General features: G+C 42.0%; 2 protein-coding genes across 2 annotated transcripts in view; both read right to left on the reverse strand.

The window, feature by feature from the left end:
* Window positions 1-1,909: 1,909 nt before the first annotated feature.
* On the reverse strand, window positions 1,910-4,990 carry LOC120018700 (segment polarity protein dishevelled homolog DVL-3-like). The gene is made up of 7 exons (XM_038961902.1): window positions 4,986-4,990; window positions 4,644-4,861; window positions 4,276-4,416; window positions 3,598-3,729; window positions 3,321-3,488; window positions 2,880-3,095; window positions 1,910-2,723 (listed from the first exon to the last, which is right to left on the reverse strand). Exons 1-7 carry the CDS (start codon window positions 4,988-4,990, stop codon window positions 2,308-2,310), a joined length of 1,296 nt encoding a protein of 431 aa, XP_038817830.1. The 3' UTR covers window positions 1,910-2,307.
* The window catches only part of LOC120018701 (segment polarity protein dishevelled homolog DVL-3-like), a 72,869-nt gene continuing 60,219 nt past the window's right edge, over window positions 4,819-17,468 (reverse strand). The window contains exons 7-11 of the mRNA XM_038961903.1: window positions 8,453-8,597; window positions 7,766-7,859; window positions 7,524-7,593; window positions 6,869-7,008; window positions 4,819-5,237 (exon numbers count right to left, since the gene is read on the reverse strand). Of these exons, the coding sequence (XP_038817831.1) occupies window positions 5,157-5,237; window positions 6,869-7,008; window positions 7,524-7,593; window positions 7,766-7,859; window positions 8,453-8,597 (530 nt within the window). The 3' untranslated portion in view covers window positions 4,819-5,156. The remainder of the gene's footprint in view (window positions 5,238-6,868; window positions 7,009-7,523; window positions 7,594-7,765; window positions 7,860-8,452; window positions 8,598-17,468) is intronic.

Below are 17,468 nucleotides of genomic sequence, written 5' to 3' on the forward strand. Positions count from 1 at the left end.
TGTGCACATAATTACATTACCTGAGCTCCCCGGTAAAACTTATTCCGTCCGAATAGGGCTTATGTCATGGAAAGCGCAGGTGTTCCTAATGTTTTGTATTACCCAATTATCCACATTGAAATGAAGTTGTGTGCACAGTGGATATGAATAGGGCTCCAAATGGAATTCAGAATACTGGTCACCAATCATGCTTCTCCATGCGGCAAATACCTGGATTGTTACCAGTGCTTGTAGTGGAATTAAAAAGGTGCCGGTACTACTCACTATAATTTAACCGTGCCAGGTTTCGTATTTTATAGCCAGTATTGTATAAGAGGTGCCGGTACTCAATCAGTATGTCATAAGCAGTAGAGCATGAAAAGTGCCAGTTCTCAGAAGAGACCCACTTTAAACAATGGATATTTGTCCCAAATGGAACCCTATTCCCTATGTAGTGCACTACTTTTGACCAGAGCAAATAGGGTGCCATTTGGGACGCCCTGAATGTTAACCACAAAACGTGAAAACACCAGCAGCGTAGTAACATTACCTCCAGAAATGACAAACCACACAACATGTTAATGATTAGGCAATAAAACTGTTTATAAATAAAAAACCTTTGTTTGTTTTTCACGTAATAAATGTAAGGTTTACAGGGTAGGAGACGTTAATACAGTAAATGATACAGAATGTTGATGTTAATGAAGAAAAAGACTAACATATTGTAATGTATTGAGAGATATGGGGAAACATAAGCAACATAAGGCTTCTCAACTTTCCTTTACTAAAATGGCCCTGTGTCATGCAGTGTTGGGGTGACTGTCATTGAAACTCTGGACCCTCCATTGCAACCCCTCTTTAAAAATCAACACAGTCCATTCTCGATGGGAGGAGGCTTAGAGAGAGAGCGAAAGACTGTAGAGATCCTATTAACTTACTATTAAAAAAAAAAGTCTATATATTCTATACTGTGGACAGGGTCGTGTTCATTAGGGCATGCAACGGTTTTAAAACATTTAGCAACAGGAAACTAAAATTAACATTTCTTATTGGAGAAATATGCTCAAATCAGGAAGTAAATTGAAATTCCAATTCGCATTTTTTCCCACATAGATGAGCTTTGATTTCAGTTTACTTCCCGAATTGAAATGGAATTGACCCCAACCCGGGTGTCGTGTAATATATTGGCGCAAGGTTCAGCTTGTATACTCATCTTCCAATATTGATTGCACTGATTAGTTAGAGCAGTATCTGAGATTATGATCACAATTAACATGGCTGCTACTTAGTGTACAGCAATGAGAAGTACCATTACATCTGTCAGATATGATAGACCTAACAAATGTATATCTATATGCATGGGGCTTGCAGTACATATTTGCTTTGATTGGAATTTGGACAGAAACGTGATCAATTCCCAAATGAATGTTGAAATATGTCTATCCCTCTTAATTCCTTTTCATATATGCTCTCTACTTTTCTCCATATCTCTCCTTGTATACAGACAGCTTCTGAGAAACTCAATATGGAAAGATGGAATATAAAAGCGTTTTTTCCCCCCCAGACGTTCATTTGAGTGAACATTCCGTTTCGCCCCACTTGTGCAGCGCAGAGAAGACTCACAGAGAGAAACACCAACATCCTTAACACAATCCTGGGACATGTTCATTAGGCACCAAACGGAATAAAATAGACAGAGGGACGACTTGAACGACTTGAAAGAAATGCTCATTTTAGTTTCCTGTTGCTAAACGTTTTAAAACTGTTGCATGCCCTAATGAACATGACCCTGTCCACAGTATAGAATATATATACGGTATATAGATACTTTTTTTAAATAGTAATTTAATAGGATGTCCACAGTCTCTCGCTCTCTCTCTGAGCCTCCTCCCATCTAGAATGGACTGTGTTGATTTTTAAAGAGGGGTTGCAATGGAGCGTCCACAGAGATTCAATAACAGTTGAGTGGGACGGGAGAAAATGACAAAAAGAAAACATTCAATTCCAACCACATATTGACTCACTCATATACACACACACAAACTGATGTGGAAAAGAACATTAACAAAATTGTCTATTTAATGGGGACAAAGGAGAGAGAGCTGCATCCACTCCGATTTTCTTCACTGACGAAAGTACAGGTGCCACAGGACTGGCGACAGACTGAAGAAGACCTATGCAGTAACACCCACGTTCCTCTTAGCACCACCTGTTTTTTTCTCTTAGCCTCTATATCCTTTCCTCCTCCTCCACCTCCTTTCTCTCCGTACCAGGAAGTTCTGAACACCTGCAGTGAGGATCCGCCCTCTGGATCACCTAACGCACACATCACATGACATCGACAAAGAACTCGCTGGGGTTGCCCATGGCCATGCGGAACGATTGACGCGAGGCGGTGAGTTCGGGCGGCACAGAGGCTAGGTCTCGGCCCGGGGGCGACCCAGGGGGGGCCGTGGTGGGGAGGGAGGGCGGGGGCTGGGCCAGCAGTCCGGGGGGTCCGTACACCAGGCTACCTCTGTGGGAGTGGGTGCTGTGGACACTTTGGGCCAAGCTGTTCGGGCTGTGTGTGCTGCGCATGCTGTGCTCGCTAAGGAGCACCGCCACTGAGCGCTCGCCGGGGGGCTTCTCCCTCCTCAGCTCTGATTCGCTGCCGCTTCCTGTCGACTTGGACTCCCCACCACCTGCCCCCCCAGCAGCCGCTTCCTTCTTACTGCCACTGCGGTTGGACCCGCTGCTACGACTCCCTGCAAAGGAGAGAGAAAGGGAGAGAGGTTGAGAGTTACAGGTGTAAAGACTACACAGGGTATTAATGTGTGTATGTCAGTCCAGACATTTTGTTTGGCTTTCAGTTCTGCGCGTGTTTCTCTGTTAGTTTCCGCGTGTGTCTCGGAGCATCTCACCTTCGCTGTGCTGGCTGCCTGCACTGCCCCCCCCTCCAGGTTGGCTTCGGGGTGGCTCGTGCAGAGGGTGTGGGTTGTAGGGGTGTGGGATTGGGTACTGGTAGGGGAAGGCCAGGGGCCAGGGGGCAGCCCCAGGATGGGGCAGGGGAGCGAGGGTGTCCTGGTCGGACGCCCCACTCGACCCATTGTGGTCTCCCAGGGAGAGGCTAGCCATATCTGAGAGAGATGGGAGGAAAGAAAATGGGAGGAGGGGAAGGGAGAGAGTGGAGGAGAAGACGAGGGAGAGGAGAGATAGTAGGACCGGCGGAAGGAGTAAAAAGGGATAAACATTACTCTCAACTTCAACATAAAAATATGTTGTTAAAGAAGAAAGAGTAAAGGAGAGGTGAAGAGTCATAAAGAAAGACATCTTGTGGAAGAGAAAGAGATAGCAAGACTCACTGCCACAGAGGTCTCCGAAGATGTAGTAACACTGCTCGGAGAAGGTGATCTTGTTGACGGTGTGCCGGATGTAGCCGGCCTTCAGCAGGTTGCTGGCGTACTTCCTGGCCTCACGGCGGTCAGTGAAGCCCTCCATGTGATGGTAGAGCCAGTCCACCACATCCGAGCCTGGGACGGAGACAGACAGATGGAGAGGGTGAGCGAGACCTTAACAAGAGTCCCTATGAAAGCGAGACAATACAGACAGAAAAGAGCAGAGTTAAGAGAGAAAGAATACCTATGAAGGCGGAGGGGATTGTGATCTTGAGCCACATCCTGTCTCGCACTTCCAGGCCAGACGCTAGATTGGCCATCGCTTTGGCAATTGTTGCCATGTCGCTGTGAATGGATAGATGAAAGTCATCAAACCCTGGCAGGGAAAGAAGAAAAGAGAGCAACAGTCAGATAGCTGCAGTAGTGAAACAACCCAGCAGGCAAAACTGAGCAAAACTGGTTGAAATGACATCCTAACAACATTATTTCAACCAGTTTTGTCCACTGGGAAACAAAAAGGGAGCCTTTCATTCATTCAGCAGCAGCAGCAAGCGGGAACTGAGGTAAGCAGAAGTGGCGGTCGTGCAGCGTCCCAGCAGGCATTTATTTGATTTGTTATGTCATCACGGTCAGGTTATACTGACTGAAATAGGACACGTTTTTCTACATGTCTTTTTAGAGACCAGAAAAATACATCTTGCCTGATTGTAATCTTGACGTTGCTTCGACCAAAAAACGACCAAAATGTGTTTTTTTCCCACCAGGGGTCGATGTCGTTGTGAAAATTACATTTTTACCTGGTTGTAATCTGGTTATCTGACGTCACAACCACATTTCAACCACAACCTTTTGTCATTAGGTTGTCCCATGCCAACTTTTGCCCGCTGGGGAGGGTGGAGAGGGAAAGGGAGGGGTGACTTACGCTCAGTCTCAGGGATGGAGCTTGAGATGGAGGAGCTGATGGTGCTCATAGAAGGACTAATACCGTACACTGGGTACGCCCCTGTCATTGCTGCAGTGTGGGACACCCAGGCAGCAGGGTCTATGGGACGGATCGGCTCACCTACACAGAGAAAGGGGTGTATCGTCTCTGTGGGACATGATCTAGCTTGAAGACTGTAAGTAATGCTAAAACACATTTACATCGATTTTCCCCCCATGAAAACAAATGAAAAAATGTCAAATATTAGAGGTGACATTTGATCTTCCCAAGAGGAAAATATATCCATCTGAGGAAGTGTTTAAAAAGTCATTAAATCTAATTACATGATGCTGTGTGTGAGGACTCACTTCTCGGTAGTGTGAAGCATCCTCGAGGGTTAGGATCCCAGCACTTAGCCACAGTCAGAGTAATAGGACTGTCAACAATTACACACAGCAGACACTCAGTTAACACACTGTTTATAACACACACACAAACATACCAGAAGCAATGTGCGATAGTATGTATCAGTGTGTAGGTTTCAGTGTGTGTGAGAGACTGCACCTTACCCTGGCTTATGCACAATCTCCCTCAGTACTCTTACTGCATCATCACTGTGTGATCCTCAGTACGTATCAGCGTGTAGGTTTCAGTGTGTGAGAGACTGCTCCTTACCCTGGCTTATGCACAATCTCCCTCAGTACTCTTACTGCATCATCACTGTGTGATCCTCAGTACGTATCAGCGTGTAGGTTTCAGTGTGTGAGACTGCTCCTTACCCTGGCTTATGCACAATCTCCCTCAGTACTCTTACTGCATCATCACTGTGTGATCCTCAGTACGTATCAGCGTGTAGGTTTCAGTGTGTGAGAGACTGCTCCTTACCCTGGCTTATGCACAATCTCCCTCAGTACTCTTACTGCATCATCATTGCTCATGTTCTCAAAGTTAATGTCATTCACCTGGAGAAGAGATGGAATGAGAGATGGGGGATGTAGAAAAGGGAGAGAACGAAAGCAGGCAATCCTACCAACCAAGTCCAATTAAAGACCTCAAACCATCCCTCTTATTCTCACTATCTTGTCACTTAAACACCAGTGGAATAAAGTACTTAAGTACAAATACTTTAAAGCACTACTTAAGTAGTTTCTGGGGGTATCTGTACTTTATTATTATTTTTTAACTTTTACTTGTACTTCACTACATTCCTAAAGAAAACAATGTACTTTTTACTCCATGCATTTTCCCTGAAACCCAAAATTACATTTTGAATGCTTAGCAGGACAGGAAAATGGTCCAATTCACACATTTATCAAGAGAACATCCCTTGTCATCCCTACTGCCTCTGATCTGGCAGACTCACTAAACACAAATGCTCACTAAACACGTACCCCTGGCTGTCTGTAAATTATGTCTGAGTGTTGGAGTGTACCCCTGGCTGTCGGTAAATTATGTCTGAGTGCTGGAGTGTTCCCCTGGCTGTCTGTAAATTATGTCTGAGTGCTGGAGTGTTCCCCTGGCTGTCTGTAAATTATGTCTGAGTGTTGGAGTGTTCCCCTGGCTGTCGGTAAATTATGTCTGAGTGCTGGAGTGTTCCCCTGGCTGTCTGTAAATTATGTCTGAGTGCTGGAGTGTTCCCCTGGCTGTCTGTAAATTATGTCTGAGTGTTGGAGTGTTCCCCTGGCTGTCGGTAAATTATGTCTGAGTGTTGGAGTGTTCCCCTGGCTGTCTGTAAATTATGTCTGAGTGTTGGAGTGTACCCCTGGCTGTCGGTAAATTATGTCTGAGTGCTGGAGTGTTCCCCTGGCTGTCTGTAAATTATGTCTGAGTGTTGGAGTGTACCCCTGGCTGTCTGTAAATTATGTCTGAGTGTTGGAGTGTACCCCTGGCTGTCGGTAAATTATGTCTGAGTGCTGGAGTGTTCCCCTGGCTGTCTGTAAATTATGTCTGAGTGCTGGAGTGTTCCCCTGGCTGTCTGTAAATTATGTATGAGTGTTGGAGTGTTCCCCTGGCTGTCGGTAAATTATGTCTGAGTGTTGGAGTGTTCCCCTGGCTGTCTGTAAATTATGTCTGAGTGTTGGAGTGTACCCCTGGCTGTCTGTAAATTATGTCTGAGTGCTGGAGTGTTCCCCTGGCTGTCTGTAAATTATGTCTGAGTGCTGGAGTGTACCCCTGGCTGTCAGTAAATTATGTCTGAGTGCTGGAGTGTTCCCCTGGCTGTCTGTAAATTATGTCTGTGTGCTGGAGTGTTCCCCTGGCTGTCTGTAAATTATGTCTGAGTGTTGGAGTGTACCCCTGGCTGTCTGTAAATTATGTCTGTGTGCTGGAGTGTTCCCCTGGCTGTCCATAATTTTAAAAACAACAACATTGAGCCGTCTCGTTTGCATAATATAAGGATTTTGAAATGATTTATACTTTGATACTTCAATATATTTGTTCAATTACATTTACTTGTGATACTTAAGTAGTATTTTACTGGGTGACTTAGTTTTACTTAAGTCATTTTCTGTTAAGGTATCTTTTCTTTTACTCAAGTACGACAATTGGGTACTTTTCCCACCACTGTTAAAACATACACACTCTTAACACACACCTGAAGCAGCATGTCTCCAGGCTCGATGCGTCCGTCGGCGGCCACCGCCCCTCCCTTCATGATAGAGCCGATGTAGATTCCTCCATCTCCTTTCTCGTTACTCTGACCCACAATGCTGATGCCCAGGAAGTTATACTTCTCTGCGTGGAGGGAGGAGGAGGAGAGGAGGAAGGATAAGTAATGACAAGAGAAAGAAAGAGTGTTGAACAAAAAAAGGATACCTTCCCCTACAGAGTGAAGGAGAGGTATGAATCCCTCTTCAAAAAGGGAGTCTGGCCTCTGGTCTCGTATTCACAAAGCTTCTCGGAGAAGGAGTTCTGACCTACTGGTTGAATCAACGTTGTTTTTCGGGGGTTGAATGACTTGGAAACAATGTGATGACGTTGAAACAATGTGGAAAGGGCATTTAGTCTCTTTTTTCACCCAACTTTTAACCTAAATCCTGGTGAAATGTGTTGTTGATTTCAGGTTAAATTCGTGGTCGTTGACAGCTCAACCAAATGTAAATCAAAATTAGACATTACGCTGACGCCTGTGCCCAGTGTGCGGCCTCTGAATCTTTAGGTCAAGGCATAAGACACTAAATATATATAAAACATCATATAGACGTAAACTTATATACATGACACCGATATAGGCTGACTGTACTACTCACCCATATCTAAAGTGACAGTGATGATGTTCAGTGACATGGTGGAATCTGTGACGCTGCTGAAAGAGGACGACTGGACAGAAAGAGAGGGGGGAGTAGAGGAATGACTGAAAGAGATAGAGGTGAGGACATGCACAAGGACCACTGAACACAAAGCAAACTGGCATCTGTGTGGTCTGTGTCTGTGTCTGTGTGTGTGTGTGTGTGTGTGTGTGTGTGTGTGTGTGTGTGTGTGTGTGTCTTACCCTCTCCATCCGTGGCGCTTTGGGTTTCCGCCGTCGCCGCCGATGTCGTCTCACGAGCCTCGACGACGTGCTCTGCTCCGTGGAGCCACTGAACCTGTGGGTGATGACATCACAGAGGTGACATAACTCACTCCGGTGTCATGACACACAACGCACACTCATCTGCCAGTGGTTAAAAGGCCACATGTGATTCCATACATTTGAGCCAACCATAAATGTGGCCATTGAGCTGAAAGAGAAAAGCAACAGTATTTAGTGTGGGTTTTCGAGAGCATATGATTTGTGGGAGCTTTAATAAGAATTGATAGCGATCACGTAGAGTGTAGAGCATCAAGTGGATGCTCAAGGTGGTCCATTTTGTCATGTGAGAGGATACATTTTTTTGTGTCTTGGGTACATGTATGTGAGTGTGAGTATAAATGAATGAGTAGTCAATCCCCTCCCTACCACTTACTCTTGGCTCTAACCCTTCAGGGCCTATTGCAACCAACATTGGCAGCAATGAACAACCTTGAGGTGATCTCTACGTGTTAAAGGGAGGTTCCACTCAAAATACAACCCAACATGATTTTTTTCATTTATCGTGGCTGTAGTTGATTTGCCAAGTTTGGGGATATTTAGTCCCCTTACTGAGATAATTAAAAGCCATATTTTGTTGATTCATCAGTGTTTGTGTGTGGTGCTCACCGACTGGGTGCATCATCATCTTCAGAGTCGAAGAAGCTTGTCGTCTCCAGCTCAGAACTCATCAGCGTGGATGAGCTCTCGTAGCCCGCCAGCTCCGGTCGCCGCGGCTCCCGCTCTGGACGCGTGTGACCATTCAACCTGCCACCTGAGGAGGACGCCAGACAAGCGGAAGAGAGGAGAGGTCAACCGGGTAGTATTCAGTAGGCACCAAATGGAAGAAAACGGACTGAAATAGGAAGGGAGTACCTGGACTTGTCCAATAAGAAATACAAATTCTTTTTCAAAACACCAGTTTTTTTGTAAGCAAAATGTTTTGCTACGGTGTGTCCTAATAACATTATCAATACTCCGGCCTCCCGGGTGGCGCAGTGGTCGCAGTGCTAGCTGTGCCACCAGAGATTCTGGGTTTGAGCCCAGGCTCTGTCACAGCCGGCCGCGGCTGGGAGGTCCATGGGGCGACGCACAATTGGCCCAGCGTCGTCTGGGTTAGGGAGGGTTTGGCCGGCAGGGATATCCTTGTCTCATCGCACACTAGCGACTCCTGTGGCGGGCCGGGCACAGTGCACGCTGACCAGGTCGCCAGGTGTACGGTGTTTCCTCCGACACATTGGTGCGGCTGGCTTCCGGGTTGGATGTGCATTGTGTCAAGAGGCAGTGCGGCTAGGTTGGGTTGTGTTTCGGAGGATGCATGGCTCTCGACCTTCCCCTCTCCCGAGTCCGTACGGGAGTTGCAGCGATGAGACAAGACTGTAACTACTACCAATTGGATACCGCGAAATTGGGGTGAAAAAAGGGGTCAAATATATATATTTTTTTTTTATCAAAAAACTATCAATACTAATCAATGAATATAATCAATGATGTCATACAGTACATAATTACCTTTTCACACAATGTGCCGACCTGAACCAAACTGTGCTGGTTCCGATATTTTCTTTTCAGCACGGTTCAACTATGGTGGTTGTGTAACCAGGCCACCTCATTATGGCTCTGCTCAAGGTTCAGAATCACTTCTCTTTGATTTCTCACAACCTCTCTTCGCCTACTTCATAGTGTCAGAGTGACGTCTACAGAGCATTGAGGTAGAAGACCTCACCCCCCTCTGACATTTTGATAAGGAGGCGAGGAGAGAGGATGCAAGGAATCGAGGAAAAACCTTTGAGGTTCACCCATTGACTCTTTGGGGTCAGGTGCCCTAAAAATAGTGGACTGAACCTTCAACATCAAAATAACACGTATGGCCACCCATGATTCAAACCCTGCCCTTAGGCACAGATCTAGGATCAGCTTACTCTCCCAACATCCTTTAAAATAAATCTTCTTCAGGATTGGTGTACCCCACAAGACATGCCACCAGAGGTCTCTTCACAGTCAGAACAGACTATGGGAAGCGCACAGTACTACATAGTGTCCCTGCGGGACGCTTGAGCTAACGTAGGCTAATGCGATTAGCATGCGGTTGTAAGTAACAAGAACATTTCCCAGGACATAGACATATCTGATATTGGCAGAAAGCTTAAATTCTTGTTAATCAAACTGCACTGTCCAATGTACAGTAGCTATTACAGTGAAATAATACCATGCTATTGTTTGAGGAGAGTGTACAGTTTTGAACATGAACAGTTATTAATAAACAAATTAGGCACATTTGGGCAGTCTTGATACAATATTTTGAACAGAATATGCAATGGTTCATTGGATCAGACTAAAACTTTGCACATACACTGCTGCCATCTAGTGGCCAATATCTAAATTGTAACTGGGCTGGAATAATACATGATGGCCTTTCTCTTGTATTTCAAAGATGATGGTACAAAAAAAAATACAAAAAACGATTGTTTTTTTCTTTGTATTATCTTTTACCAGATCTAATGTGTTATATTCTCCTGCATTCCTTTCACATTTACACAAACTTCAAAGTGTTTCCTTTCACATGGTACCAAGAAAATGCATATCCTTGCTTCAGGGAATGAGCTACAGGCAGTTAGATTTGGGTATGTCATTTTAGGCAAAACAATTTTTTAAAAGGGGCTGATCGTTAAGAGTTAAGGGGAATGCAAAATAATTACTAGATCAGCATCCATGAGCAACCTCCTCCTATTCCTCCGATAATAAATAGCAGTATCAAAAGTGCTCTGTGTCAATATATGCAGGGATACTGGATATGATATAAAATCTAGTAGTGAGAAAGGAATTATATTTTTGGGTGGGCATAATAGTCCATGGGCCAGAGGGCCACATTTGTCCACTTTGTGGCGGAAGGTAGCCCAGTGGTTAGAGTGTTGGACTAGTAACCGAAAGGTTGCAAGATCCAATCCCCGAGCTGACAAGGTAAAACTCTGTCTTTCCGCCCCTGAACAAGGCAGTTAACCCACTAGGGTCAGTGAAAATAAGAATATGTTTTTAACTGACTTGCCTAGTTAAATAAAGGTAAAATAAAATAAAATAAAAAAGGTAAAAGTATAATGTTGATTTTTATTAAGGTCCATGTCTGTGGATTATATTTTGGTATGATTACCACTTATCGAAGGTAGCTAAAATGTGGTTATCACTGTATTATATGTTATGACGCCTAAACAATTAGTTGGGCCAACAGGATTGAGATTACATTTTCTCATACTAAGGTAATTTATATACAGTGTTATTAACTTCATAATACAACACAAATTAAGGTACGAATCAAATGAATTCGTAATGACATCTATGGGCTCACCTTGGGGGGTTCAAAGGTAATACATGTTTATTTTTTATTTATTTCACCTTTATTTAACCAGGTAGGCTAGTTGAGAACAAGTTCTCATTTACAACTGCGACCTGGCCAAGATAAAGCATAGCAGTGTGAACAGACAACACAGAGTTACACATGGAGTAAACAATAAACAAGTCAATAACACAGTAGGAAAAAAACGAGTCTATATACATTGTGTGCAAAAGGCATGAGGTAGGCAATAAATAGGCCATAGGAGCGAATAATTACAATTTAGCAGATTAACACTGGAGTGATAAATCATCAGATCATGTGCAAGTAGAGATACTGGTGTGCAAAAGAGCAGAAAAGTAAATAAATAAAAACAGTAAGGGGATGAGGTAGGTAAATTGGGTGGGCTGTTTACAGATGGACTATGTACAGCTGCAGCGATCGGTTAGCTGCTCAGATAGCAGATGTTTAAAGTTGGTGAGGGAAATAAGTCTCCAACTTCAGCGATTTTTGCAATTCGTTCCAGTCACAGGCAGCAGAGAACTGGAAGGAAAGGCGGCCAAATGAGGTGTTGGCTTTTGGGATGATCAGTGAGATATACCTGCTGGAGCGCGTGCTACGGGTGGGTGTTGTTATCGTGACCAGTGAACTGAGATAAGGCGGCGCTTTACCTAGCATGGACTTATAGATGACCTGGAGCCAGTGGGTCTGGCGACGAATATGTAGCGAGGGCCAGCCGACTAGAGCATACAGGTTGCAGTGGTGGGTAGTATAAGGTGTTTTAGTAACAAAACGGATGGCACTATGATAAACTGCATCTAGTTTGCTGAGTAGAGTATTGGAAGCTATTTTGTAGATGACAACGCCGAAGTCGAGGATCGGTAGGATAGTCAGTTTTACTAGGGTAAGTTTTGCGGCGTGAGTGAAGGAGGCTTTGTTGCGAAATAGAAAGCCGATTCTTGATTTGATTTTTGATTGGAGATGTTTAATATGAGTCTGGAAGGAGAGTTTACAGTCTAGCCAGACACCTAGGTATTTATAGTCCACATATTCTAGGTCGGAACCGTCCAGGGTGGTGATGCTAGTCGGGCGGGCGGGTGCAGGCAGCGAACGGTTGAAAAACATGCATTTGGTTTTACTAGCGTTTAAGAGCATTTGGAGGCCACGGAAGGAGTGTTGTATGGCATTGAAGCTCGTTTGGAGGTTAGATAGCACAGTGTCCAAGGAAGGGCCAGAAGTATACAGAATGGTGTCGTCTGCGTAGAGGTGGATCAGGGAATCGCCAGCAGCAAGAGCAACATCATTGATATATACAGAGAAAAGAGTCGGCCCGAGAATTGAACCCTGTGGTACCCCCATAGAGACTGCCAGAGGACCGGACAACATGCCCTCCGATTTGACACACTGAACTCTGTCTGCAAAGTAGTTGGTGAATGTTGGTTATAATGTTGGTTATAATAGTTGGTTATTGTGGCCCTGGCGGCACAAAATCAAAGTCGGACTGCATGGAGATGCGTGGGGACATGATCATGACGGGTGGCCGTATTGTGGGTGTTTCAGGAATATGGTGTACATTTGACCTCCATTATCTAGGATATGACAATGGTAAATAAATCTCTCAATTTTTGCTAATTTTTTGTGCGGTCTTGCAGGCCTTCTCATGCAGCTGCAACTGCAAGTGCATTTGTAAATCATGACCCATCTTGAGTTGGGCTCTGGGATGGTGCAATTGTTGAGAAAGTGAGCTTATGGTTGTGTGGGGGTAAGGGCTGAGTGTGTGTGGGTGTATGTGTGTATCCCACAACTGTTGCGAAGGAAGAAGTAAAAGATGTTAGGGACAATAGAGGATGATCCACAGATATATATAATACAAATCGAGGTGAGGGCAATGGAAATGCATATGGTAATTGATCTTCTTCAATTCGGTAAATGGCACTGTATGCTCTTTTCAAAGAATGGATCCCAGTCGGTTCAGGGCTATGGGATACAGGGGGTCGAGGGTGGTCTACCGGGCATTGGGATGACAAGCCATCTCGAGATGAGGCCTTTTAGCGGGTGGAATAGTAGGGACCAATTGGAGGTTTACTTAGTAGAAATGCAAATATCATGGTACAACTATATAGACACTCAATCATTATGTTACTTTTTAATAGTACGTTTACAAAAATATATTCTGATTAAAAGAATGAAAGGTGTGTCTCATTATGGTAAGTGGTGAAATAAGTATAGCCAGTTACAATTGTAATGGCTTAGCAGATAATAAGAAAAGACGATCAGTATTTACCTGGCTAAAAGAGAAGGATTATAATATCTATTGTTTACAGGAAACCCATTCAACAGTTTTAGATGAAGTTTTGTGGAAAAAGAACTGGGGGGGCAAAATATATTTCTCCCATGGGCAAAGAAATTCAAAAGGGGTGATGGTTTTAATTAACAATAATTTTGATCCAAATGTGCAAATTGTCCAAACAGATCCTCAAGGTAGATGGATTATTTTAAATATGTTATTGGACAATAAACAAATATGGCTTGTTAACCTATATGGTCCGAATAATGATGATCCAAGCTTCTTTGAAAATATATATAAGAATTTATCAACTCTACAAGCAACACTAGACTCTATTATTATAGTGGGAGATTTTAATACGGTCTTAAATACCTCTATAGACCGGAAAGGAAATCACACTACAAACTATCACCCTCAGGCACTTAAGGAAATCATGAATGTCATGGATATATTGGAATTAGTGGATATATGGAGACTTAAATACCCTGATTTAGTGAGATATACATGGCGGAGGCTGAATCAAGCTAGTCGTCTTGACTACTTTCTTATACCATTCTCTCTGGCACCAAAAGTTAAAAAAGTGTTGATAGGGGACAGAATGCGGTCGGATCATCACATAATTGGCATATATATTTCTCTTACAGAATTTCCACGTGGGCGAGGATATTGGAAATTTAATCAAAGTCTACTAGATGATAAATTGTTTAGAACTAGGACAGAAGATTTTATAACTGACTTTTTCAGACATAACATAGGTACAGCAGATCCCCTTATTGTATGGGACACTTTTAAGTGTGCCTTTAGAGGCCATGCAATTCAGTACTCATCTATAAAACAAAAGCAATTTAGATCAAAAGAGTCCATATTAACAAAGGAAATTGAAGGACTAACAGTACAGTTAGATAGCAATAAAAACAGTACCATAGAGGCACAGAATAAGTTAGAGGAAAAACAAAAAGAAATGGAGGAACTTATTCAAGAAAGATCCAGTGTAATACATTATAAAAATAAAGCGAACTGGATGGAATATGGGGAAAAATGCACCAAATTCTTTTTCAATCTTCAATATAGAAATGCTACCAAAAAAAATGTATTAAAACTTGTTACAAATGATGGAGTCACGCATGATTCACCAAATGATATTTTGAAAGAGGAAGTAAAGTACTTTAAGAATATGTTTTCGTTTCAGGCTCCTCCATCTCCACTAACTGAAACTAATTGTATGGATTTTTTTTCCTATTAATAATGTAAAATTAACATCTGTACAGAAAGACTCATGTGAAGGCCAAATTACAGAGGAGGAACTGCTTGATGCAATTGGGGCCTTTAAGGATGGGAAAACTCCAGGGCTGGATGGCATACCAGTGGAAGTATACAAAACTTTTTTTGATATACTCAAAGGACCATTATTAGCTTGTTTTAACCACTCCTATATAAATGGTAGATTATCAGACACGCAACAAGAAGGTCTGATATCGTTATTACTGAAACAGGACCCAAGTGGTATATATAAAGATCCAGTCCAATTAAAAAATTGGAGACCTCTTACACTTCAGTGTTGTGATGCAAAAATCCTAGCAAAATGCTTGGCGCATAGAATAAAAAAAGTTTTGTCAGATATTATTCATCCTAATCAGACAGGTTTTTTACATGGACGATACATTGGAGATAATATAAGGCAAGTACTGGAAACAATAGAACACTATGAAATATCGGGGACACCAGGTCTGGTTTTCATAGCTGATTTTGAAAAGGCTTTTGATAAAGTACGACTGGAGTTTATATATAAATGCCTAGAATATTTCAATTTTGGGGAATCTCTTATAAAATGGGTTAAAATTATGTATAGTAACCCTAGGTGTAAAATAGTAAATAATGGCTACATCTCAGAAAGTTTTAAACTATCTAGAGGAGTAAAACAAGGTTGTCCACTATCGGCATATCTATTTATTATTGCCATCGAAATGTTAGCTGTTAAAATTAGATCAAACATTAATATTAATGGATTAGAAATCCGTGGCTTAAAAACTAAGGTGTCATTGTACGCTGATGATTCATGTTTTCTTTTAAAACCACAACTAGAGTCTCTCCACGGCCTCATAGAGGATCTAGATACCTTTGCTATCCTCTCTGGATTAAAACCAAATTATGATAAATGTACCATATTACGTATTGGATCACTAAAAAATACACATTTTATATTGCCATGTAGTTTACCAATTAAATGGTCTGACGGAGATGTGGACATACTCGGTATAAAAATCCCAAAAGAAAGAAATGATCTCACTCCAATAAATTTTTATAGAAAGTTAGCAAAAATAGATAAGATCTTGCTACCATGGAAAGGAAAATACTTGTCTATTTGTGGAAAAATCACCCTGATTAACTCTTTAGTCATATCACAGTTTACCTATTTGCTTATGGTTTTGCCTACACCTAGTGACCTGCTTTTTAAATTATATGAACAAAAAATATTCCATTTTATTTGGAACGGCAAGCCAGATAAAATTAAAAGGGCCTATTTATATAACGAATATGAATTCGGAGGGCAGAAATTATTAAATATTAAAGCATTAGACCTCTCACTAAAGGCATCAGTCATACAAAAGTTATACTTAAATCCAAACTGGTTCTCTAGTAAATTGGTACGAATGTCTCATCCTATGTTCAAGAAGGGCCTTTTTCCCTTTATTCAGATTACACCTGCTCACTTTCGGTTGTTTGAAAAGGAAATAATCTCCAAAATATCCTTATTTTTTAAACAAGCCTTAGAAAGTTGGTTGCAATTTCAGTTTAATCCACCTGAAAGGACGGAACAAATAGTACAACAAATATTGTGGTTAAATTCAAATATAGTAATTGATAAAAAAACGGTATTTATCGAAGAAATGTTTAAAAAAGGTATAATTTTTGTGAATGATATCATAAATAGGACTGGTGGAGTTATGTCACACATGCAGCTCACACAGACATATGGAAATGTCTGCTCTACCCAAAATTACAACCAATTAATTGCAGCATTACCACAAAAATGGAAGAGGCAAGTAGAAGGGGAAAAAAGTAAGGAACTTGTATGTCGGCCCTGTATTAAAGAACATAAATGGTTAAAGAAAAGTGTGATAAATAAAAACATATACCAATTTCATTTAAGGACCAAAAAACTGACAGCTGTGCCATATAAATTGCAAAATAGTTGGGAAGAGATGTTCGATGTACCCATTCCATGGCACATGGTTTATGAATTGATACGCAAAACAACGCTGGATTCAAAACTTCGAATTTTTCAATTTAAATTATTGTACAAAATTCTTGCAACTAATAGAATGTTATATATATGGGGTATACAATCTTCCCAGCTCTGTAGATTCTGCTGTGAGGAGGCAGAGTCATTAGACCATTTATTTTGGTATTGTCCATATGTAGCTCGTTTTTGGTCACAGGTCCAGGAATGGCTGAAGAATTGCAACATTTGCCTAGAACTAACGCTACAGATAGCAATACTGGGGGATTTGAAAAGCCATAGTCAATCAATCAATAATATAATAATTATTTTAGCAAAAATGTTTATTTTTAATTTACAATCTGTAGAAGCTATGAGAATAGGAAGGTTCAAATCTTTTGTGAAGCATCACAGCACAGTTGAAAAATATATGGCAAATAAAAATCCGAAATGGATGATGTTGGAAGATAGATGGGAAGGGTTGAGTGGAACTGAAGGGTGGGACTAATAACAAGATAAACAATGTAGGGCATACGGGATCTGTGAAATGTGTATAGGTGCGGAGCTTTTGTGAAATAGCACAGTTACAAGTGGAAATAAAATTGGATGGACAACAGAAATAGAGGAAGGACTAAGAACAAACAAGAGAGAACTATTATAAAGTAGTCTGTGTCTGTAAAATAGGTATAAGATGTATAAATTGAAGGTAAAAGCAGAAGTGTTTATTAGTTTACTCCAATTGGGGGAGCGGTGGTAGGGTTGCGGGGAATAATAATAAAGGTATATTCTTTAAAAAAGTATGTATGTCTAT

Source organism: Salvelinus namaycush, chromosome 23 (assembly GCF_016432855.1).
Source record: "Salvelinus namaycush isolate Seneca chromosome 23, SaNama_1.0, whole genome shotgun sequence".
NCBI lineage: Eukaryota > Metazoa > Chordata > Actinopteri > Salmoniformes > Salmonidae > Salvelinus > Salvelinus namaycush.

Bases quoted from the DNA above. Each gene is read 5' to 3' on its own strand.
- LOC120018700 (XM_038961902.1), bottom strand. The intron at 3,489-3,597 runs GTATTCTTTCTC...TCTCCGTCCCAG, and splicing joins AATCCCCTCCGCCTTCATAG to GCTCGGATGTGGTGGACTGG. The intron at 3,096-3,320 runs GTGAGTCTTGCT...CATCTCTCTCAG, and splicing joins CTTCGGAGACCTCTGTGGCA to ATATGGCTAGCCTCTCCCTG.